This window comes from Panthera uncia, chromosome E3 (genome assembly GCF_023721935.1).
Source record: "Panthera uncia isolate 11264 chromosome E3, Puncia_PCG_1.0, whole genome shotgun sequence".
Taxonomy (NCBI): Eukaryota; Metazoa; Chordata; class Mammalia; order Carnivora; family Felidae; genus Panthera; species Panthera uncia.
The window spans coordinates 32,141,931-32,167,315 of record NC_064815.1 but is presented as its reverse complement, the minus strand read 5'-3'; the positions used below and the strand labels follow the sequence as shown (position 1 = coordinate 32,167,315).

Sequence of the window (25,385 nt, the reverse complement as noted above, 5' to 3'; positions counted from 1 at the left end):
GAGGGAGGGAGAGGGAGAGGGAGGGAGAGGGAGGGAGAGGGGGAGAGAGACAGAGGGAGTTTCCCGTGGTCTCCTCACTGAGAACACTGATGACAAGGACGAGTCAGGAGCAGGTCCTGCTGTCCTTCCTCCTGGGTCAGCACAGGCCACAAGATCGCCGGAAACGAGCCAGGATTGACGCAAAAGGGACACAGCATCGGGAGCAGGGCAGCCCCGGGACGGGGGCCTCACGGGTGCTACTCAGCCACAGTGACCGTCTGGTGCCAGTCAGAGGAAGCTTCCTGTTTCCTTCTAAATACTAGGAAAAGTCCTGACACACCAGACGTTTCTATCAGAGGAACGCACAGCGGGACCAGCTTGGGACGCAGTGTATCTGACAGCCAGCGGGAGACACTGGTGCAAAGGTGAGTGGGTAGGGGCACGGCGGGGGGGGGGGGGGGGGGAGGAGATCTGCCATGTCCAAGCTCGCGGGCCTGGACAGACCTCCCTGGCTTCTCCCGGAAGAGAGCCACGTCCGGTAGTGATCACTTGTGACATGTGCACATCGACGAGGAGACCCTGGTGAGCGCGAAGGTCCGAGCGGAGCCGGGAGCAGGTCCCGGCCCAAAGGCATCGAGGTGGCAGCAGTTGGCAGAAACTCGGACTCCGGCTCCAGAGTCTGGGCTTCCTGAAAGGTCAGCAGGTGGACTCACCAGGCAGCCGTGGCGTTCGCGCAGGCTCCTCCAGGAATCCTACCGGTGTTCAGGAGTCCCGAGGGGAGCAGGGAGCGCCCTCCCACCTTCCGAGGGAAGGGAGCCCGGGAGCGGCCGCGTGCAGGTATCGGAAGGTGACCGGAGGACAGAGGTCACGGGCAGAGCAGGGCGGGGCGGATCAGCAGCACCGGCCGTGTGGCGTTAAGGCGAGCCCGCTCCCACCCTCCAACGCGGGGCCCCCGGCCTCAGCTAGGGTGCCTGGACCAGGGTCCCTCGAGCCGGCACCGGGGTTTTAAAAGGCAACGTGCTCGCTCTAGGAGGGGGCGCGGAGACCCCCGATGTCCCGCAAACCGCCGTCGGGCAAAGCTCTCGGGTTAGCGTCTCTCGCGGAAGACCGGCGGGGGAGAGAGAAGAGCCACCTGCGAGGCCGGCCGGTTTGTGTCCTGGTCGTTCCCGAGCGTGCGCGGCGTGTGCTCGCCCCACCCCCTCCCCGCGCACACGCACAGAGGCCTCGTGGAACCGCGTCAGGACGGGAATACGGCTTCTGTGGAGAGGGAGGGAGCGGTGTTACCGGGTGTCAGGAACCGAGGGCAGAGTGACCCCTGGATTCTCAGTAGTTTGACTACGCCCCGGCTTCAGCAGCTAACGTCCGAGTGTCCGTGGCCCCGGGCCTGGAGCGCGGCGGCGTGGCGGGCGCGGCGGCACAGATCCGGGAGGCCCACCCCGGGCCCAGGGAGGTCTGGCCGGTGGCCGCGGAGGCGGCGGCGGAAGGCGGCGGGGGGCGGGGGGCGCCCTCGCTCACTGCAGCATGATGTCCTTCAGGTTCTCCTGCAGGATGGTGTCCTTCACGGCGTGAAACACAAAGCGGATGTTCTCCGTGTCTATGGCGGTGGTGAAGTGGTGAAACAGGGGCTTGGTGCGGTTGCGTCTCTTGCGGTCGAAGCACTGGACCAGGTAGCGCTGGACGTCCTCCAGCCTGTGGGGGTCGCCCTTGAAGTCCGGGAAGTGCTTCTTGATGCTGACGGTCTTGACCTTCTCCACCAGGAGGTCCGTCTTGTTGAGGAAAAGGATTATGGAGACGTTGAAGAAGAGTTTGTTGTTGACTATGGTCTCGAAGATGCTCATGGCCTCCAGCAGCCGGTTGGTGCGCCTGTCCTCCATGAGCACCTGGTCGTACTCGCTGGACGACACCATGAACAGGATGGACGTGATGCCGTCGAAGCACTGGAACCACTTCTGGCGCTGGGACCTCTGGCCGCCCACGTCCACCATCTTAAAAGGGATTTTTTTAATGACAAAGTCGTGTTCCACAATGCCCTTGGTGGCTTTCCGCGCCAGCAGGATGTCCTGCTTGCTGGGAAAGTAATTCTGTAAAACACGGGAGAAGGGAGAGGTTTAGCAGGAGAGACAGAACGCGAGGACCCGAGGGCCAGAAGAGCCCCAGGGACTTCCGTGAGAACTTGAACCAGGCACCAGAGTGACTTTCGGCGGTAGGATCAACGTTGGCCACGGCAAGGGAAGCGAAGGCATCAAGCGGCTTGTCTCCCGTGAGCGGAGGCTCCCGGCCCGAGGCAGGTGACCGGAATCCTCCCCGTCAGCTGCAGCCGACAATCCCCCCCGTGCTCGTGCCCACGGGAAACCGACCGCGGCGGCTTCGGTTTCTGCCCCACAACCACCTTCCGACTGCTGACTTCCAGAGCGTACGCGTTCCCAGACCTTACCGCCAACCGATTTAATCTAGGTTTCGCGATGCTGTTCAGATCTCGCCCGCGATATATTTAATATGTTATTCTCGGAAGTCTTTAGCAAGCACGGTGACTCTCCGGTCACCGCAATGCGGCACCGCTGAACCCTCCAGCGACCGCACAAGCACTGAGGCGGCGGCCCGGCCAGAGACCAAACAGGGCCGCCGAGGCCTCTCAGTCCGGAGACCGGCTCACGGGGTGCGGGGGACAGAGGGGCGTCTTCGGTAGCATCGCCGGGAGGGGACAGCAAAGCCGCACGTGGGGCAGCCGCAGGAGGAACGATCCAACGACCTCACAAATAAACGGCGACAAGGAAAGACGAGGGAGAAACCTTCACAGACACTGGAGTGACGTGGCCCTCCTGTGAAGGACGGGCCTTATGAGGACGCGGACTCAAACCGCTAAAGCAAGCGGCGCCCACGGGAACACACGACGACACCCGGGCAGGTCTCAGCGCTCACGGGCCATCGGCTGAGATTACGGAACGCTGCCAATGCCTTGGGAGCAGTGGCGGCACTGTGGTTAGGACTTCCGGAGCCCTATTCCGATGAGATGGCTTCCTGGGAGGTGCGGGGGCCTGGGGGCGCATCGCACGATTTGTGTTTATGTACGTCTGAGGCTCCCCTGATAAAAAGTTAAAGGAAACCCTCCGTTTTACTGAAGAACTGCCACGCCCCTTGTGGCGAGCAGAGCGAAGGATTTCTTACAGAAATCTAGCAGGGAGCACGGTCCGCAGGCGGGAACGTGAGCGTGTCCTCCACCGGCAGGGGGAGTGCTCACTGCCACGCTCTCGCTGGCCGTCGGCCCTGACACCGAGCGCGGATCTAAGAGCCCGGCAGTCCCGCTCGTCACGGGGCTCACCACGTGCTCCCCAACTCTGGGTCGCAGGTTCTCGGGTGGGGACTGTACTCACCAGCTGGCCGATCCGGTCCAAGTTATCCAGAAAGTACTTCACGGATTCACCCTGTCGCGGAGGAAGAACACACACGAGTCAGCACGGTTGCGAACCCCGATTTGGCAACTAGACGGTCAAGACAGAGTCACATGAGCGTTACTTCCCCTGTACGAATAGGAAGGCGGAGAGACCCCGAGTGCACGGGCGTGTTTACACACATTCAAAACACAACTGAACTTAAATTGCGGTTTCTCTCACCGAGACCCCAACATTCAAATTCAGACTGTTTTCAAATCACTCCCGCGGGACTCTGGGGACGGGCGGCGTGCTGGCCCCTCTGACCAGCCAACCCCTTCCTTGCCACAGGCGAACACTGGATGCTCCAGAGCCAGAGCCTAAGTTCCCGGGAGCAGTCTGTGCTGACAGAGGTGGCCTGAGGCGCCCCAGACGTCTTCAGACAGGGTGACTCTTGAAGAGAACAGGTGCGGCACAAAATGCTTTCCAGCTTCCGGAAAGAGGCCTAAAACTCCACTGCTACTCGCCATGCTCTTACGACCTGACGCACAACCTAGGATGAGGAGGACCTTCAGTCTGGATGTCCGTGGAGGAGCGGGGACCCCTTCACTCCCCTGGACGTGCTGCGGACCGGAGGCCAGCGCAGACAGACGGACACCGTTCTCCAGCTCCCGGCACACCCTGGGGCCTCCCATGCTCTGTTTCAGAAGTGTTTAGAGGCCGTGCCGAGCAGAGGAAGGGCAGTTTTCCCCCAGGAAGCGGGATGTAGGAAACGCATCACATCCCATACACTCGAGGGGCATGGCTTTCCATGGGCTTCGGCTACAGCCTCCCCACGGTGGACAGGCCACCAGGACGGTGCTGGGTCACACACGCTCCCTCACACGGGCCCGGGGAGGGTCACCTGGGGAAGCCCAGCTCAGCCTACGTTCTGCAGAGGCGTGTGAAAGCGGATGGCCACACCCACGCAGCAGGTGGCCGATCCAGGAAAGACCACCAGAAAGGCTGGCACCACGGCTTGAGCCTGTGACTTTATGGAAGAGAGAAAAGAAAGAAGACGAAAATGACAGGAGCAGCCAGCTCCTGATCTGAGCCTCTCCCCACTGTCTCCCCAGGGAGGGCACCGAGGACTCAGTTTCCTTTAGGGGGAACCAGCCTTCCCGTTGCACAGCAGCGGCCTCTCGGAGAATGCAGAAGAGTGAGTGCTGTAAGGGGACGGGAGCACGCGTTACACACAGCACACAGGTTAGGGTCAGCATTCGCAGTTTTCCTCCTCAGGTTAGGGTGCGGCCGGACCGCAGTCTGCTCTCTGCTCTAGGGACATATACACCTTGAGCTCCAGGAAGGAGACTCACTCCCCGACACCCCGGCCTCAGGCCTCTGTCCCCCGTCGACTCCAGCCTGGGTGTGGGGACAGCTGTCACCGCAGTGTGGGGTGGCCGGTCCGCACATCCCGCCGCCTCCCCTGCGGGACGGGAAGCAGCTGGTCAGTGAAGGGGCCGCGGCCACAGACCGCAAACCCACCTGATTCATGACCGCTCCTTCGTTCACCCCAAACCCGTGGGTCTTACCCCCGCTGCCCCCCGACTCAGGGTTGCCGAAGGTGCAAGGAGAGCCTATGAAGACTCAGGACCGTGTCTGCACCTGCCTGCCACCGTGACTTTGCACCGGGAGCGGGGGTCCCGGGGTGGTTGGGCAGAGGGTCACGGCAATGCAGACGTCCCGGCCAACATCCTGTCGTCGCAGCACAACAAATGTCCTGGGGAGACCCTGGGACATAGGTGATCAGCCCGACGGCACAGGAGGGAAAGGAAGAGGCCCCAGGGGACACAAGAATGGGTCAGTATATTTAAAACCTGAGAAGGTGTGTCTCCCACGTCCAGGTGGAGAAATCGCCCGTGAGCTTGAACTCAGGGCCACCCCGCCTGCACTCCAACGTTAAGGGACGCGGACCATCACCGCTTCTCCCTCTGCCGCGTGCCTCCCTCCTCCTACTCCTTCCAAGACGCAAGGTGTATCTGGGGCTCTGCCGCTCCGCAGGGTCGGGCACCCGCACGCTTTCGGGGGAGGGCCGCATGCGAGAGGGGGAGTCGGGGTCAGCTGGACCCGCCTCGTCTCAGTGGGGGCTGGAGGGTCCACAGAGCTCTGTCGGGGGCCGAGAGGCCAGCAGGGAACGGGAGAATCGGCTCGTTCGAACCGGCAAGGAGCCACTCCGCCAGGCTGAGCGGGAGCCCAGGTGTGGACCCCGGGGTTTTACCGACAGAGACTGACGTGTGCGCCACGGGACTCGACACGCAGGCCACAGAACAGTCGTCTGCACGGGCCTCGCGGCTCCCAGAGCACCAGCTCAGGAAGACGCCCAGGTTTAAATTCTGACAGATTTCCAACACTGTGGGGAAGCAGTCAGGCCTTCGGAGAAGCGGCACGCGGTGGGAGCGGAGGTGCTACCGTGGACTTAGCCGCTCAGAACCTCAGACCGTGCCCCCCACCCCACCATTCGTATGCAGAAATCTACGCCCCAGTGTCAAGGTGTCGGGCGGTGGGGTTTCGTGGGTGCGTTGGTCCCGGTGCGTGGTCAGGGTGGAGCCCCTGGAGCACATGCTCCTGCCTTGTGGGGACACATGAGAAGATGCCGTCCACGAACCGGGGGGGGGGGGGGATCTCCCCACATACCGAATCTGCTGGTGCCTTGATCTTGGGCTTTCCAGCCTCTGGATTATTTCTCACAGACCCAAGGCTACGTATACTTGCTACCAAAGCCTAGACGGGCACAGACGATGCCTTTACAAAAAGAGAGCATCACGCGAGGCAAAACGGTGCTGGGGTCCTCTCGACGGCCGCTGCAGTGACACGGTCAGGCAAGAAAAGAACACGACAACTTACGGGCTTTCCGTAACTCTTCGTGGTCTGCAAATCTGAGTCCCTTCGTTAGTGACGGCACGGATTCACGGATTCGATACAACAACATAAATTAGTTGTGCTCAGAGGCAACCAGGCATACACCTGACATCAGCCTGCCTTCCTGACCCAACTCCCAGCAAAATGTGCATTAAAAAAGTTTTTTTTAAATCTCACAGAGAGAGCGAGAGAGAATGAGCAGGGAAGAGAGAGAGAGAGTATGAGCAGGGGAGAGGAGCAGAGGGAGGGAGAGAGTATGAGCAGGGGAGAGGCGCAGAAGGAGGGAGTATGAGCAGGGGAGAGGGGCAGAGGGAGAGAGAGTATGAGCAGGGGAGAGGGGCAGAGGGAGGGACAGAGTATGAGCAGGGGAGAGGGGCAAGGGAGGGAGAGACAATCCCCAGGCGGCTCCACACTCAGCACAGAGCCCAACTCGGGGCTGCATCCCACAACCCTGGGATCACCACCTGAGCCAAAGTCGAGAGGTGGACGCTCAACCAACCGAACCACCCGGGCGCCCCGAAATGTGCACTTTTATTAGCAGCCGCTGGACGAGTCTGGGGGGCGGTGCTGGTGATCGAGCGGGCAGAGGGGGCGATCAGTGTCAAGGAACCGCGCTGGGACACTCGCATCCGCGCCGCAGACAGGCGGATGTGGCCGGAAAAGTGCGCAGGCCTGGGCGCGTCACCCTCGCAGAGAGAAGGATCATTTTCGGCAGATGGACGGTCTCCTGCACCGTCTTCCCTGGGAGCACCCATCACCCACACCGGCCGCACGAGAATCCCATGTAGCGGGCTCACCACTGCCTCAAAGCTTCTCTTGGCATCATCAGACCCAGACCCAGCCTCCTGCACCCCTGCCTGCCCGCGCTCTGGCGGTCCCCGTCGGCGGACGTCGGCTGGCCCCACCCGCCTCAATCGGCTAAGTCAAGATCTCCAGAGAACGGACTCAGCTCTTTCAACACAAGATCAGTATTCCAGGTTGACTGGTCACACCTGTTTCTCTGCCAGCAACGTGACCCACACCCTTCCACTGGAGGTACTTCCTGAGGTGGAGGTGAGTGCGTGGAGGGGGTTCCCTGGGGCTGGGGCGTGAGAAAGGACAAAGGAGGTGTGAGGTGGGTGGAGGAAGAAAAACACAGATCTTCACTTGGGGCCAGTGGCTTTTTAGTCTGAAATCCTGTCTGGGCGCTCGTAAGCCCCTCCTATAGTTCCGGAACCAGGGAAGCTGGTTTTTAGGTTCTAACAGGGGATCGACTGTGCTGGGAGATCCAGGACTTGACAACGGTGAGCCAGACGACCTGGAGATTAGTTTACTCATTTAAACATAACAAATTACAAAGACACAATTTTTTTTAATGTCTATTTTTCAGAGAAAGTGAGTGAGCAGGGGAGGGGCAGAGAGGGGGAGAGAAATTCCCAGGCAGGTTCAACACGGTCAGCACAGAGCCTGATGTGGGGCTCGACCTCGTGAACCACAAGATCGTGACCTTAGTCGAGATCAAGAGTCGGACACTTAACCTACTGAGCCACCCAGGTGCCTCCAGATTACAAGGACAAATTTTAAAACTGCTGTATGTTAAAAACAACAAGTTATTTCAAGGGTCAGATTTTCATTTCCATTACTTAACAAATATCCAATTTAAGTCTTAACTTTGGCTTAATAGAGATGCTGACCAAACAACATGTGTGAATAGAGGGTTTTTACAAATACTTAAAAAAAACATGAATTCCCCAAAGGAAACGTCATCTTGAATTCCGGCTTTGCTAACTAAGTTGAATGCCTGTGACGCTTTACCGGGGTCTTGTGAGAGTAAATGATCTCACAGCCGTGAGAGCATTCTGGACAAAGATAAAACCCCATATTCCTACGCGTCGTCAAAACAGAGGTTCTCCCATTTTAATCTGGGTGCCTAGGACCTGTCTGTTGCTAATTTATGATCCTACTGTATCAGGGAAAAGATTCACCGTGGCGCTGGCACAGCATCGAAAGCCTGGGAAGACCGCAAACGTCCACGGACAGGAGGCTGGTCGGGTAACGCAGGCGACCTCCACAGGGGGTCGGACACGGCTGTGGGGGGTGGAAGGTGGTCCACGGCTGGTGAGAAGAGGTGCAAGACACCAAGTACGATGTGTCTCCTTGCGTGTGAGGAATGGTGCGGAAATTGAAACACTGACTATTTGCTCATATTTAAAAAAGGAAACGTAGCAAGAGAAACCAGCAACAGATAGAAACGATGAGGTACGGGGAGGGGGGAACAGGGCAGGAGCGGGACGTCTCAATGCATTCTGGCTTTGGAACCATGTGGAGATCTTACATAATTAAAAACGAAATTTATTTAAGAAATCCACCCCTCAGAATGGAAACCAAACTAAGACACATGAGCCTAACAGTATGTCGGGTGCGGGCAGGGCCCCTGGACTCCGGCGGCCTCGCCCTTCTGCCCCAGCACGAGCAGGTGCATGGGAAGCCGGCCCAAGGCGCGCCCACGCTGGCGGTCCTGCTCGGCCACCCGGCCGTGCCAAGGCTGGCGTCCCATATCCAGGCTCTGAGTCCCTCACCCCGGTTCCTGGGGACAGCTGCTCCTTCCCAGCTGTGACTAAGGCCCCAGGGAAAGGCCCAGGGTGGCGCTCTAATATGCCAGGCCCCTCTGAGATTTGTCTTTTTCTTCAGCTCAGGTAAAAGTAACGTAACAGAAAACTAACCACTTTAAAGTGTATATAGGGGCGCCTGGGTGGTTCAGTCGGTAGAGCACGTGACTCTTGATGTCAGGGTCGTGAGTTCAAGCCCCACACTGGCTGTAGAGATTACTTAAATAAATGTAATAAAATCTTTAAAAAATAAAGCATACGTAACACGGTGGCATGTAGCACGTTCAAGGTGACATACAACCACCACCTCTACCTTGTTGGAAAACACTGTCATCACCCCCAAAGGCAATCGCGCCCACCAGCGGTTACCCCCCACTCCCGGACAACCACCCATCAGCTCTCTGTCTCTCTGGGTTTGCCAATCTGGGGTATTTCGCAGCAACGGTCTGACCTACTCCACTGGGCATCGTGTTTCACCGTCATGGCGGGGTGAGCACTCTGTTCCTTTCTACGGCTGGATAGCGCCCCCCTGCGTGGACCCTCACAGTGTTTATCTGCTGGTCAGCTGATGGGCATCTGGGCTGCTTCCAGCGTCTGGCTGCTGCTGTGACCGTTCTCGTACAAGTTTCCATTCGAATGCCGGTCTCTGGTCCTTTGGGGCAGACATTCCACCTAGCGGTGGAGTTTCTGGGTCACATGGCAACTATGTTTAATTTTTTAAAAATTTTTTAAATGCTTATTTATTTTTAAGAGAGAGAGAGAGAGAGAGAGAGAGAGAGAGAGACAGACAGACAGAGAGACAGAATGCGAGCAGGGGAGGGGCAGAGAGAGAGGGAGACACAGAATCCGAAGCAGGCTCCAGGCTCCGAACCCACGGACCGTGAGATCATGACCTGAGCCGAAGTCGGACGCTTAACCGACTAGGCCACCCAGGCGCCCCATGTGTTTAATTTTTTGAGCAATCACCCAAGTGTGTTCCTCAGCGGCTGCACGGTTTGCACCTGTATCAGCAAAGGTAAGAAGGTTCCCCATCGTCAGGACACTTGTTTTCCAGGTGTTTAACTGCAGCCGCCGCACCTCACTGTGATCTTGTGTGGGATCCAAGGCGGTCTGTGCATAATGAACAGCTGTCAGGCTCATTCCTCAAACGGTTCTGGAAGCTGAGTAGCACGGGTTACAGACCCAGCCTTGGAAACGACAGATCTAATCCTTCATTTGTGTCACAGGGACCACCACAGAAAAATGAGCTAGAAAGAAACCAGGGCATGATTTTAGATCTTCTTTTTCTCCATACGAGAAAGCACGCACACCATGGGGTGAGGGAGGGGCAGGTGGGGGGGCAGAGGGGGGAGGAGGGGGGGGGGGGGCTTGGCCAGTTCTTAGAGGTTCCAGATGCAGAGTCACACCCTCCTGCTCTGGCACTTAAGGAACCTGCAAGTTGTCACTCCAGTCCCCACACAAGCTGAACAAGCTGAAAACCAACGACTCTTTTTAGAGCCACACGAGACTGGATGTTCAAGGGTTGCTGCCCCCCAATCTGGAGAGGCAGGTGAATATGAGGGACAGGAACGTGGCTGGAGCCAGCAATGCATCCAGCTTTCAACGGAAAATGACAATGTTCGCTCTATAAAAGGCAAAAATCACAGTCTGAAGAGACTGAGCAAGCCCTGGAGCCAGACTCAGATGTGGCAGAGGGTCTGCGATTAACACATCAGGAATTTAAAACAATTATGATTAATATGCTAAGCACTCTGATGGAAAAAGTAGACGACGTGAAAGAACATATGGGAAATTTAAGCAGGGAGATGGAAACTCCATGGATCAAATGGAAGTACCAAAAGGAAATCACAAAGCACATTAGAAAATATTTTCGGCGGTGCCCGGGTGGCTCAGTCGGTTAAGCATCCGAGTCTTGGTTTCAGCTCAGGTCACGATCTCATGGTTTGTCAGTTCAAGCCCCACATCAGGTTCCATGCTGACAGTGTAGAGCCTGCTGGGATTCTCTGTCTCCCCAATCTCTCTGCCCTTCTCCTGGCTTGCTCTCTCTCTCTCACAATAAATAAATGAAGTTAAAAAATTTTTTTAAAAAATATTTTGGGATGTATTTAATGTATTATCTAGGGAAGAAATCTGTAGCTCTAAATGCCTATGTCAGCAATGTATGTATGATACGTATTGAATCACTACATTGTATATGTGAAATACAACACTTTCACTGTACTGCAATTAAAATTTAAAAATAAATGTTTATATTAGAAAAGAAAATGGATCCAAAATCATTGACTGAAGTTCCTTCTCAAAGGGCCTAAAAAGGAAGAGTAAAGAAAACCCCAGGTGAGTAGAGGGAAGGAAATAAAGACCGCATATCACCGAAACAGAAAATGGACAAACAACAAAAAAATTAACAGGGCCAAAAGTGTCTTCAGAAAGGCCAACGAAATGGGTAACGTCCTAGCCAGAGTGATCCAGCAAGAAAAAGGGAAATTGCTAGTACCAGCAATTAAAGAGGAGTCACACTATGGATCCTACAGACGTTAAAAAAATATGGAGAGGACATTCTGAACAACTTGATGCTACCAAACTGGATTTCTTAGAAGAAATGGACAAAATGTTTTAAAGATTTAATTTACTAACAGTGAAAATCTGAACAAACCTATATTTACTTAAAAAAAACCAAAAAGCACCTGAATTTATTATAAAAAAAGTTCCCCCAAAGGAAACCTGCCGTCAACATTCATGAACAGGTTCTGTGTGGACAGTTTCCATTTCTCTGGGTAAGTGCTCAGGAGTGAGATTGCTGGGTCACATGGTTAAGTACAAATTTAGTGTTCAGAAGAAACTCCCAGACTATAATCCAGGACAGCAGCATCATCCACATTCCTGCCGGCCATGCGGAGGGGACCTGGCTTCTCTGTATCCTGGCCAGCCTTTGCTATGGGTGCTGTGTTTTCCTTTCTTTCCTTTCCTTTTTTTAAAAGTAGGCTTCAAACCCAACACAGGGCTTGAACTCATGACCCCAAGATCAAGATCTGAGCTGAGATCAAGAGTTGAAGACTGAGCCGCCCGGGCACCGGTGGCCGCTGGTCTTCTTTGCTAACTTCTAACATGTATCTCAACGTGGTTTTGCGTTTCCCTTAATCTGCAAAGACCCAATGGCCAGTGATGTCGACCACCTCCCATGTACTTACCTGCCATGTGCACATCCTCTTGGGGGAAATCTCTTCAGATCTTTTGCCCATTTTCTAGTTGGACTGTTTTATTACCATTGAGTCTCAAGAATTCTTTATGTTTTTTTGAGATGAGTCCTTTGATAGATGTGTGGTTGGCAAATATTTTCTGTCTGCGGCCTCTTAAGAGGGTCTTTTGCAGAGCAAGTTTTAATTTTGATGAAGTCAAAATTGACGTTTTTTCAAAAATGATTTTTTTCTTTTATGGGTTTTGCTTTTGGGGTCTTATCTAAGAATACTTCATCCAGCCTTAGGTCCCAGAGTTTCTATCATGTCACCTTCTCAAAATTCTATATCTCTCATTTAAATCTACATGCCGGTCTAAGTTGTACGTAAGGTTGTGAGATTCAGGTCATGGTTCTTTTTCTTTCTTTTCCAGTCTACGGCTATCCAATTGCTTCAGCAGCATACGTGGAAGGCTGGCCTTCCTTTACTGAACCGGTTTTGCATCTCTGCATACTTGTGCGGAGCTAACCTCTGGGTCTGTCCCACTGACCTGTGTCTGTCCCTCTGTCGATATCACTGTCTTGATTAATGCGGCTGCATCTAAGGTCTTGACATGAGACACTGATAACTTGTACTTTATTCTTCATTTTCTAAATGGTTTGGGCTATTCTTGTGCCTCTCCAAATTTTGGAAGGATCATATTTATATTTACAAAAGGTCTGGCTGACATTTTAGCAGGAACTCTGTGTTTAGTAGGAACAGAAACCTGTATATACATTTGGGGAGAACTCACACTGTTCTATGTTGAGCCTCCTAATCCAGGAGCTCAAACCAACTCTCCATCTGTTCAGACCCTCTGATTTTTTAATGAGCGTCCTGTCATTTTTAATCATACAAGTCCCATCCCATCTACGTTATGCTAAATTTACATGAAAGTATTTCCCCCTTTTTTTGTGAGCAATTGTTAACAGTAATGGCACATTTGTTTGCCTGTGTTCATTGCTAGTATACAGAAATAAAATTGACTTTTGTATTTATTGAGCTTGTATCCTGTCGACTTGCTTAATTTACTTAGTTCTGTGACTTTTTGGGTGGGTTCCTTTACATTTAAAAAAAATTTTTTTTTTAACGTTTATTTATTTTTGAGACAGAGAGAGACAGAGCATGAACGGGGGAGGGGCAGAGAGAGAGGGAGACACAGAATCGGAAGCAGGCTCCAGGCTCTGAGCCGTCAGCCCAGAGCCCGACTCGGGGCTTGAACTCACAGACCGCGAAATCGTGACCTGAGCTGAAGTCGGAGGCTTAACCGACTGAGCCACCCAGGCGCCCCCCTCTGTTTCGGTTCCTTTGCATTTTATATGTCACCTGCCAATAGGAACTTTTCTGACTTATATGCCCCTATTCTTTCTTATATTTCCTGCCTTATTCCAATAGCTGAAACAGACGTTCATTATTTTTCAAATATTTACTTTTTTTGGGGAAAAGAAAAGTGGGGGAGGGGCAGAGTGAGGGGGACAGAGGATCCAAAGTGGGCTCTGCAATGACAGGGTGATAGAAGTGAGCCCGACGTGGGGCTTGAACTCACGAACTGCGAGATCACGATCTGAGCCAAAGTTGGACGCTGAACTCACTGAGCCACCCAGGTGCCCCATGAAACAGACTTTTATAAAAATGTTTAAAACCTCTTCTTTGGAAAACGCAGAGCACCAGGACAAAAGAACCTACATAATTGGAGAGATGTGCCATGTTCATCAATTTTAGGAGCCTCAATAATGTTAAGATGCCAGTTCTCCCCAGATTGACCTACGGATGCCGTATAATGCCAACCAAAGTCCCAGCAGCCTTTTTTTTTTTTTTTTTTTTTTGGTAGAAAATAACAAGCTCATTTTAAAAACAGTTTTAAAAAGTGACCTCGAATAAATCGATTTTATAAAAGGAAAGCATTTTTTCGATGCCTGATTTCCAGACTTTCTTTGAAAGAGGGGATTGGTGCGAGAAAAGGCAGACAACTGAGCAGAAACCAGAGTCTGGGCGCAGGACCTCACAGAGACGGCCAAGTGCATTTTGACAGTTGTCAAGGCAAATCAAGATGGAGAAACGGGCATTGTTTCAAAAAATGGTGCCGGAGACACTGGTGATCTGTACGGGGGACAAAAGGGACATAGACCCTTACCCATATCATACACGAAAATTAAAGGGTGTCCAGAGACCTAAATGTGAAAGCTAAAACTAAAACCACAGACTTGAAAAAAACACAGGTGAAAATCTTTGTAATCTGGGGTTAGGAAAAGAGGTCTGTGCTGGCAGGATTTGAAGATGGGCCTCAGTGACTTGTGTCCGTGTACAATCTCCGTCTCTGGAGCACGGGAGGGGCCCGTGGAGAGCAAGAGACAGCACACCTTGACTGGGCTACTCTGAGCCGATCAAGAGAGATAGATGATCCGGGGTGGGCCTGACCTAATCTGGTGAGCCTTTTCAAAGAAGCGTCATGTTGTAAGAGGAGGGGCCCCATGGCAAGGAACCTAGGGCAGCCCCTGGAAGCTGGCCAGAAACCCACAAAACAACGGAGATCTCTGTCACACAACTGCAAGGAAATGAACTCTGCCAATGACAGGCAGCTGGCAAGGGACATTAGGTGAGACCACAGGCCCACCGACACCTTGATCTCAGCCTGATGAGATCCTGAGAGCAGATGACCCAGTGAGGTCCAGACACCAGGACTCCTGACCTGCCCCTGCTGTGAGACAGCACATTTGTGTGGTTGCTTTAACTTCCTCCGTTGTACCAGGTACCTGCAACACAACCGTTCACCGCGGAAGAAAAGGCCACCTTCACTGTGTGTCCTCAGCTCCAATAGCGTCTTGACCCTTAGGTACCAAATGTTTGTTGGTGAATGAAGATACGGATTTTTTTCTTTTTTTTTAATGTCTATTTTTGAGAGAGGGAGAGAGCAGGGGAGGGGCAGAGGATCTGAAGCGGGCTCTGCACTGACAGTGGAGAGCCCGATGTGGGGCTTGAACTCACTAACTGTGAGACTGTGACCTGAGCTGAAGTTGGATGCTTAACCGACTGAGCCTCCCAGGTGCCCCAGATACCATTTTTTCAAAGCAGACCCTTCTAGTGCTAGCCTAGGCATTATTTCCTCTGATAACTCAGCGGATTGCTGGCTTGAGTTTGCTGTCGAGGACCTGTCTAGAAAAACTTGCCCCCGCATCAGAATGGCAGATAATAAGGAATTCTTCCTCCTCCTTATAACGGAGCTGCTCGAGTCACATAATACAGGACTAAAAACCCAGTGAGTGTCTGAAAAATCTCCTGCTATGGCGTTAGTCATTAGCTAACTCACAACAAAGGGGATGAGTCAGAGTCTGTTTCTTCAGGTTCGTTACGGAAAGCCCCTGTGCTTTCACTGCCTTACTCAAATAAAACCAGGGAAGCCTCTCCCCGGCACACAACACCTCCCAAACTATCAATATTTACCGTATTAGAGAACTGAAGTAATTTAGAAATACAGTTATAACAGGCATGTATCTAGGCAGCCACCAGAACGATGATATCATCACACACCATGTGGCCTCTGGAAAACTCCAGTGTCCGCTCTCGAGTAAATAACAGTGCAAAAGGCAAATGGCGTCTCAGTCTTATTCTGAAAACAGTGTCGGTCTTGAGGAGCCCTCGACAGGACCTCAGGGATCCCCAGACCACACTTGGGGAAGCACTGCCCGAGAGGACACTGAACGTGAGCCAGAATGCTCCTGGCGGCAGGATCATCAAAGCCGAGGCTGGAAAAACCCAGTCAACCCTGACTTCACCGGATAAATAAATGGCAGCATATTCTGGAACCGCACAGGAGAATGAACAAGAGGGAACCATTACCATGTGCATCAATACGATGAATCACAAAATAAATCGGTGAATGAAAAAAACAAGCGGCAGTACAATATTTACACTATTCTTGACTTACATGATGTTTAAAAACTGGAAAAATTAAACACAACAACAGTTACAGTAGCTAACACGCATACAAAGTTTACTAGGTGCCCCGTGCGGATCTAAGTGCTTTACACACATTAACTCAGTTAATCCTCAAAATGATGCTTGAGGCCCGTATTACGGTCATCCCCACTTTACGGATAAAACTGAGGCAAAGAACGGCTCAGGGATACATGGGTGGTAAAACTACAAATAAAAAGAACGTTAGCCGACATCAGAAGGGCGGCTACGGCTGGGCGGGGGGTGTATCCGGGAGCAGGAGAGCCGACAGTGGGTGACACATTACCACTGATGCCCCCCGCTTTTTTAAAAATTCTTTTTCAGCATTTATTCATTTTTGAGAGACTGAGAAAGACAGAGTGTGAGCACAGGAGGAGCAGAGAGAGAGGGAGACACAGAATCCGAAGCAGCTCCAGGCCCTGAGCTGCCAGCACAGAGCCCGACGTGGGGCTCCAACCCAGGAACCGTGAGATCATGACCCGAGCCGAAGTCGGACGCGCCCCGCCGCTGATGCTCTTGATCTGCACGGTGGGGGTGTGTGCAGATGCGTCCCCTACTACTGTTGACCGTGTGTCCATGTTTCCTGCGCAGGTACAGGACTGGGACAGAGACACAGCGAAGGCGGTACGGACCACGCTCACGGCCGGCGGCCTCTAGTTCGGGAAGTGCACACCCCGCACGTGGCACCGGCCCTGCCGGCCTGGCTTTCAGAGCCCGGGATGGAGGCTGCTCCCTGCCGCTGGCAGCCTGGTCCCGGGGCTACGAACACAAAAAAACGACACAAACACTCAACAAAGCAGAGGAACACCTAGCACCTGAAGGCTGGGGAACTGGAGTCGAACAGAGAGGCGTCTGTTAGTGCTGGACGACCGTGCGCCCTGTCCTTCCCTTCCACCCCTGTCCGGGGAACAGGTGGGAGAGGTTGAGAGAGGACTAGATAGGTAGAAAATGGTGAATTATCGAGGACTTCCAAGTGGGAGAGAGATCGCTTTTGCCAAACCAGTTACGCAGGCTCACTTCTACGTAGCGATGTACCTGTGGGCCCATGTCACATGTTCCTTCTGTGCCCGCGTCAGCCCTGGAACACCCAGGTGGCGCTCAGCCCCCTTCCCCTCTGGGCCGTCAATGCTGCTGCTCTCTGGACCCAGGGGGTGAGCATGCCAGAGCCCACGGTGCCCTTCCAACCGCCCAGACCACGTTCTCCTCACTGCTGGGCACAGCCCCCCGCCCAACCCGGCACGCAGGACCCCTGGGGCCCCGCCCCCCGGCAATGCACCCACAGCCCCCCCTCTGCACACAGGACCCCTGGGGCCCCGCCCCCCCAATGCACCACAGCCCCCAAGGTGCTCAGTACCTTTGGGCACGCCCCCCGCCTCAATGCACCCGTGGCCACCTTCCCCCCACCCCACTGCATGCAGGACCCCCAGGCACACATAGCGCCACGTGCTAGACCAGCTAAGTTCCCCCGATGCCGGATGCCACACTGGAGCTGGTGACGGAGCTGGCGCAGGCCCGTCCTTGCACGTCACACAAGCCCGTGGCTGTCCCTTTAAGCCTCCCCCACACCCCTCGCCCCTCCTCACACCGCCCCAGCAGCTCATCCAGGGAGCTAAGTTTAGCTCCCTCCACTTCCAGTCTTGCCTCCAGGGACAGCCTGTGCTGGTGGGGCCCGCAAGGCTCTCTGAAGCCACCAGAGGCTTGCTTCGTAGCACGGAGGGCCTGACCTGGATCAGCGGTCCACTCCCCGGAGGGGGGGGATCCTGCACACAGAGGTTTTTGGGGAAGGGGGACGGCACCCCTCTGACCGGACTCTTCCTCGCCCCAGCACAGTCTGGCCTCACGGTCGGGACAAGGGTGGCCCCGTCAGTCCCCCACGGTCCGTGACTCATCTGGGGGCAGCTTGTTGTTTTGGGCCCAAAACAAGAACCTTTAAACGGAGCCACGCACCTCACCGATCGGCTCCCTCTGCCACCTGGACCTCAGGTCGGGGTCCTTCGGAGAAAGCCTGTGTGCACCTGAGCTGACGGGACGTCCCCTCCACTCGGGACCAGAACCTGACCCGGAGCCGTCTCCAGGCCGGGTCAGACGCACACAGAGCAGGCCCTCAAACGGGAGCTGTGGTCTCCCTGAAGCCAGGCCTCTGGCCACACACGGTCCTAAGGATGTCGGACAGAATCTGGGACAGGATCTGAGGGACTACAGAGGGAAAACGCAGGCAGCGCTTGTAAGCCGGCGTGACCCAGGCCGCGTGGCAAGAGCTCCCCTGCAGCCACTGGAGCGGCCCGCATCCTCTTCCGGAACCAGTACCGGCTAACCCAGGTGATCTCTACGGACAGAAACAACACCCGCTCCACAGCGGACTTGCTTCCAAAACCAGCCTCTCACCCGACACTCAGTGTATCTTCACTTGATTTGCAGTTTGGCAACTAGTGATTGTCCTGTCATGTATGTGTGTACACACACGCGCGCACACGCGCGCACACACACACACACACACACACTTGAATGTGATAAAAAACAAACAGAAAACCGATCTCAGGAACAGCTACCAGCACGGGCTACTGGGAAACAAAAAGACGATCAGCGTTGTTGTGATACAAGGCGGACACACAGCCGGTACATGTTTCGCATTCACACCTTCGCACGCGCCTTCCGATCTCGGGACAGCGCTGCCTCCGACCCTGCTCCCAGCCGCGTTTCCCCACCAGTCATACCGACAAACGCCAGAGCCCGGACCAAGGCGGCCCGTCCGGCTGCCCAGCAGTCCGGCCACGGCGGAGCTGACCACGGCCCGAGCCCCGTCCCGCCCCCCAAGGGCCGCCTCTCCCGTCAGTCCCCTCGCGCGGGGCTTGGCAGGCGGAGAAATCTGTGAACGTGCCCCCAATACCGACCCAAGACGCCAAAAGCTCTGGCTCTGGGGCTGAGGAGGCTGACAGGTTTCATTTCCAGGAGGAGTCAGACGGGCCGAGCAGGCGCCCGGCCAGGTGCCCCACCGGCGCCGGATGGAGGATCACAAGTGGGGTGTGCGGCCGGCTCACAGAGGCTGCTCCCTCGGCCGGATGACGGCACCGAACCGGCCCTGCGGTGCCAGGCGCTGCGCCACTCGCTTGCCGCGCATTATCTCACTTAATGCAAACGCAGTTGTCCCCATTCTCCTGCTGGAAGAAACCAAAGCTCACAGGTTCACTTGCCCAAGCGGTCGAAACCGCCGCTCAGCTCAGAAGGCCGAGCTCTTAAGCCACACGCAGGGCCCTGACCAGAGACCGCGAGCCAAGCTCTGTATTTAAGAGTTAAGTCCCAACGTGCTTGCGAAAAATGAAATTAAAAAATCGGAACAAGGACAGTAGTCTCATTCGTCATATGACCTGACTGTCAAGGAGACAGGGCTCAGAGCAGCCAGACGACGAGGGGACAGACCATCTGGACCGGGCAGCACTCTGAGGCCAACCGCCTCCCCCTGGATGGCGGAGGGGAGCCGGGGCCAAGGGGTCAGGGTGCCCTTCGGCGGGATGTTTGCCGGCCTCCCCACCCCCTCGGCTCAACAAAGCCCGCCTCGGGCTCAACAAAAGGGAAAGAGGAGTGCTCAAAAGCAGCCTTCCTCCTGCCAAAGCCTGACTCATCGGCCGTGCTCCAGCTTGGCTCTCCGAGCGAAAGGCCGGCTCTGCTCGTGGAGCCAACCAGAGCCGGGGCTGGCCCGGAGGAGAGGGAAGCAGGGCAGGAGGCCAAAGGCAGGGACGCCCCAGACGCTCGGGCCGGCGAGCCAGGGATCTGGCTCCTCATAAAGGGCCCTTGTGCGTTAGGCCCGGGCCGCCAGGCCCCGTAGGCCTGGGGTCCGGGGGCTCTGGGGCCGCTGGAGCACTGACTCGGCACCCACGCTCCACACGAACTCTGACCCTGTCCCATGAGAGACCAGACAGCTCTGAGGAGACGGACCACCGCCTCCGAAACCCTCTCTCCTTCCAGAATCGCTGGAAAAGTCTCCGCTGACAACATTTGCAGGATTTCACGAGGCCCCACCTCCACCACCAAAAGCCCAACACAACACAGCGTGGCAGAAATGCCAAAGGTAATTCCCCGGAGGAACGGACGCCCCACAGCGCGAGAGCCGAGCTGGGGGAGACCCGGATGGAATTCCTTGGCTGCGGCAGGCACGTCGGCACGCACTGCATCTGGCAGGGACCGGGCCGGGCTCCGGCACAGGGAGCCCACCAAGGGTTTCTTCCCTCGGCCGTGCCAGCCGTCTGAGTCAATGCTTCGCCTGGAAAAGCTCCCCGAACTCCCTCACCCTGGCCACAGTGCAGTTCTGTCCGCCGGGATGGAGTTCTGACACCCGTGTGTGAACTTGATTTTCGACTCTGCATGGCCCTATGATCTAAAGCTGGCTCGGGGCGCCTGGGTGGCTCAGTCGGTTAAGCATCCGACTTCGACTCAGGTCGTGATCTCATGGTTCATGGGTTTGAGCCCCGTGTTGGGCCCTGTGCTGACAAGCTCGGAGCCTGGAGCCTGTTTCCGGTTCTGTGTCTCCCTCTGTCTCTGCCCCTCCCCGACTCGTGCTCTGTCTCACTCTCTCTCTCAAAAAAGTTAAAATAAATAAATAAATAAATAAATAAATAAATAAAGCTAGCTGAAAACAAACAGGAAGTATTCCGAAGTCTGAAATACCTGGAGACAGCCATACGAAGATTTACATTTTCCAGATAAGCACCATAAAGAATATTCTGGAAATGGCAACCACTGGTGTCTTATTTACTATTGGATTGTGCCACAGTACTTAAAATTCTGGAACCCTCACTAACTGCTCTTAAATTTAACTTAAAAAAAAAATCACGTTAGTAAACCTTGAGAGAGAGGGAGGGAGAGGGAGGGAGAGGGAGGGAGAGGGAGGGAGAGAGAGAGAGAGAGGAGAGGGAGCTCTACCTTAAAAGAAAAGATGACCTTGTAAAACACACCAGGCTGAGCGAAATGATCTTTCTTTTGTTTCTGGTTTGTCACTAAGGGAGATAAATCAAAACAAAAAGAGCCTGTCAAAACGATCTGTAAAACATTCAGGTCAAGGCAAAAGATGAAAGTTTATGTAATTACTTTTGTGAAACTGATCTGCTAAGCAATACAGAGATCAGACCTCAGTCGGTAACTAAAGGTTCTGATCGATTCCCTTTTTTTTCCTCTGCGGTGGAATATAGGCTGTGAACTAGCTGTGCCTTCAAGAACCAGGGCGAGAACTGGGACCTCACCAGCCAAGTGCCACCTACCAGAGCGTTCTCTTCACGGAACGCCCACGGATGCGCATAAACCCCAATTCAGGCTACTTTTGGGGGACCTCCTTAGAACAACAACGGGGGTTTGCTCAGGAACAGGGCCAGGGGAAACGTAAGCCACCCACAGCCTGAGCGCCTCCTGGACAAAGGGGACATTTGAAAGGTGTCAATAAAGTGCTTCTCCAAGCAACATGTTTTCCACCTCAAACGGAGAATTTTGCTTGACAGTTCCAAAAACATGTTTTTAAACCCAGTAAATAAAAGAGGGAATTGTAGGGATATTTCACCAAATCTCGCTTCACACATATTTTATCACATTCTGCACTGGAACTAGTACACGAAGTTCCTTTTAGGAACATTCACTGAGAAGACAAAATATAGATTTATTAAAGAAAAAAAGATGTACTAAAAAAAAAAAAAAAATGACCGTAGGGAATCCCCTGCTCCAAACCAAAAAGCTGTTCCTGGTGATCAGCCTGAGTGGAGGCTGAGGTGAGCATTGGCGGCCGGCAGGGGTGGGGGGCGGGGAGGCCTTAAGGGGAAACTTGTCTGTCTGGTTCTCTGCTGCTGATCCCGCGTTCCACTGGGTTTCCTTGGAAAGGCTAACTCACACCTTGCTCTCACTCAAAGGATCATCAAATTCACCCTCTTCAAGAGATCCTGAATTCTTACCTACGGTCAGATAAGAAGGGGGAAAAAAATTAAATACTGCTTATTGTAAAAAATCACATCCAGGGGCGCCTGGGTGGCTCAGGCAGTTGAGCTTTCGACTTCGGCTCAGGTCATGATCTCACTGTTCAGGAGTTTGAGCCCCTGGTCGGGCTCCGTGCTGACAGCTGGGAGCCCGGAGCCTGCTTCCGATTCTGTGTCTCCCTCTCTCTCTGCCCCTCCCCTCCCCACACTCCGCCTCTCTCAAAAATAAATAAACATTAAAAAAAATGAAAAAAAAATCACATCCAAAGAGCAAACTTCAGTTCTCTTGTAGGCACCTTTCACACCGGTTTTCTTTTAAAAAGCTGCAAAACAACGTCCACAGCAGCACCACGCTTAACAGCCCAACGGGCGAAAATTGCCCAAATGCTCATCACACGATGGGTGAGGAGACAAGACGTGGTTCATCCACAGAACACTAGGCAGTGATGAAAGTGAAGACAGTGCTGGCCCAGACTGCAGTGCGAGTGAACCTCAGACGCTTCCTGTGGAATGAAAGAAGCCAGACACCAAGGCCACGTACTGCGTGATTCCATTTCTAGGAAATAACCGGAAAACCTACAGAAGCAGGAGGAGGAAGAGGGGCTGCCTGGGGCCGAGGACTGGGGTTGGGCACGCACGGGCACGAGGGGCCTTACTGGGACGACGGGAGGGCCCTAAAACTGGTTCGTGGTGGCCACCGCGCAACTTGGCGAATTCACTACAAGTCACCGAAAAGTACCGCTTAGAAGAAGCTGCCCCGAGAGAAAAAAGTTTCCATAAAACCAAGTTATTTACTCAAGAATGCTCCTGTGTTGCTCACACTGAGAATTAATCATCTCCATTTAATAACTCCTAAGTAGTTCAGGTCTATTTCAGGAGCTGTTTCAGACGCTCAGAATTTTCACGGCGGGTAAAGCTCCAATTATAGCTGGTTATGGGGCTGTTTTCATCTTTATTAAACCACCATCATTTAACAAAACAGCAGCAGGAAGTTCAGCAGACCCCGGGTACCAATTAAAAGGATCCCAAGTTAATAACCCTACAGGCTTCGGCAAGTTCCCCTCACAGGGCCACGCCCGGCCCTCGTCTGAGCCGGGCACACAGGGACAGCAGGTGGGAGGAGCTCGGGGACACTGCGGGCTCCCCGTGCTGATAGAGAGTTCTGGCCTCTTAGAAGCCCCTAGAAAAGCAAGGCAGAAGCCAGTTTTTTGGTTCGGTGTAGCTTCTCATCTGGGGGTTCATTTGCAAAGTGCATCGTCTCCAATAGCACCCACCTCACTGAGGAGCGCCGGGGCGGTGGGGGCGGGGGGGGGGGAGCCAACCACAAGCCATCCTCGTGCAGGACGGGCGTGGACACGCACTGCCAGGCGAGCTGTGTGGTTTGCACGTCCTTCTCATTATTTACCACCAAAATCCTTTCTCATGTGAGGCTAAAAGTCTATCCTCTTTTAGGTATTGGGGGGAAAAAGCCCTCTTTACCACATGTCCTTATGGAAGAAGGGGGCAAATCATTAGCTTTATAATTCACTAAAAACGTTGCGGCACCTGCTGGAGCTATATCAGGACGCGTGTGTCTTACAAGGTTGAGGTAGAGAGATGGGAAGGATTAAAAAAAAGAAAAAAAGCATTCAGAAAACAAACGTATGACAAAGAGTGAGAAAGAAGGCAGGGCAGGGAGGGGGAGAGGTGAAGGGAGGGACCTGTTCGGCAAAGGAGCCCTGGCCAGGCCGACTGCAGTTCTCGCAACGCCTCCCGAGACTTTTCTACAAGTTGGAAATGATCTGAAAACAGGAGTTTAAAAAGCTCATAATGGGAGACGCTTCGCACTTGTGAAGAAGACGGCACAGATACTACCCGAGGACGGTGGGTGACAAGACTTGAAAAAGCCGGCCCAGCAGATGCCTACTCGGAGGTGTCGAGAAATTCCTTCACGGATATGAAGGGGGGACGGTGCCCCCTCTGCAGAAGGGCTGCCTCAGGGACTCCCCATAGAACACATCGCGTCTGCGTACGCATACTCAACGGTCCTACAAAGATGCCCTGGGAGGAGTGCAGGGCTCTGTGCCTTTTCTAGAAGTCTCCGGAGGCTGCTGCGCCAGGATCTCCTCCGGTTTAGTATTCACGGAGATGTGCGTCTTCTGTTCCTGGGGATCAGCTGACCAGCTTTCGGTCGAGATTCTGTGTGAAGCGTATCTGTTCAATTATTTGAAACCTCCGAACCAAGGTGGAGCTCAGCTTGTCCTCAGAATCCAGGCTTCTCTAGGTCTCCTCTGGGTAGCAAGGGTTACTTTGTTTCTAACATATAAATTAATTATTTCCTCTACCACAGCTTAAGGATCCACAATCATACTTTCACTTGACTTAATGCTACAGTGTTTCCTCTCATTCAAATATTTTGCTAAAATCTTAACTTAAAAACATTCATAAGACTTCAATTCTAATATTCTTAGCAGAGGGAAAGAAACCAAAACCATTTCTAACCCAGCGCCAAGCGGCTGGTTTAATCAAGGCCACGGTCCTCCTCCGAGCCGGGGCTGCACCAGAACAGGTCTGCATTTCCAGGATTCTCTGCAAGCGGAGGGAGCTGAATACTGGCCCCCCCCCCCCCAGCAGTTTTCGCCCCAGCTGGGTGCTACGCAGCGTCTGGAGGGCCTCCGGTCCCCCCAGCATGTGCCAGGGGATCCTGAAGGGAATGCAGAGATTAATTTCAGCTGGACTTGCTCTTCTCGATCCTCTTAGCGCAAGAAGGCCTTGGAGACTTAAGGAAGCATTCGTTATTTAAAATGCTTCTGTTGGGGCGCCTGGGGGACTCAGTCGGTCGAGCATCCGGCTTCGGCTCAGGTCGTGATCTCGCGGTTCGTGGGTTCGAGCCCCGCGTCGGGCTCTGTGCCGACGGCTCGGAGCCTGGAGCCTCCTTCGGATTCTGTGTCTCCCTCTCTCTCTGCCCCTCCCCTGCTCATGCTCTGTCTCCATCTCTCAAGAGTAAATCAACTTAAAAAAACAAATGCCTCTGCTGGGGCTGGGTGCACAAAGTGTTGAGGCGGGCCTACTGCATTCTGTATACAAAATAACCATCTGTATCCTGAGGAAAATGAGGACCCTTCCTGAAGGGAAAGGGCGCACAACCCCCGGGACCCCAACTAACTTTCCCCCAGATTTTCACCCTTGACGTTTATCATCACTTTTGTTGAAGGTAAGGGGAGAGTCACAATTTGGTCAACAAGAGGAGGTTCTGTCGAATGAATGGGCAGGGGGTAGTGGGGACCCTCTAAATCTGAGAACTCACTTGTGAATGTTGGGACCCAAAGATTCAATTAAAGGTGGGGAAAATCAGCGACAACCAGCAGGCAGGCCCGTATCCTGTGTGTCTCCCCTGCAAAGTATTGTTCGCTCTGACTACCACACGCACCTACTTTTTTTTTTATAATTGTGAAA

At 53.9% G+C, this 25,385-nt stretch overlaps 1 protein-coding gene across 1 annotated transcript in view; it reads right to left on the bottom strand.

The window, feature by feature from the left end:
* Positions 1 to 6: 6 nt before the first annotated feature.
* GNA12 (G protein subunit alpha 12) overlaps positions 7 to 25,385 on the bottom strand; it is a 108,639-nt gene continuing 83,260 nt past the window's right edge. Inside the window, exons 4-5 of the mRNA XM_049639130.1 lie at positions 3,351 to 3,401; positions 7 to 2,060 (exon numbers count right to left, since the gene is read on the bottom strand). Coding sequence (XP_049495087.1) covers positions 1,491 to 2,060; positions 3,351 to 3,401 — 621 coding nt within the window. The 3' untranslated portion in view covers positions 7 to 1,490. The remainder of the gene's footprint in view (positions 2,061 to 3,350; positions 3,402 to 25,385) is intronic.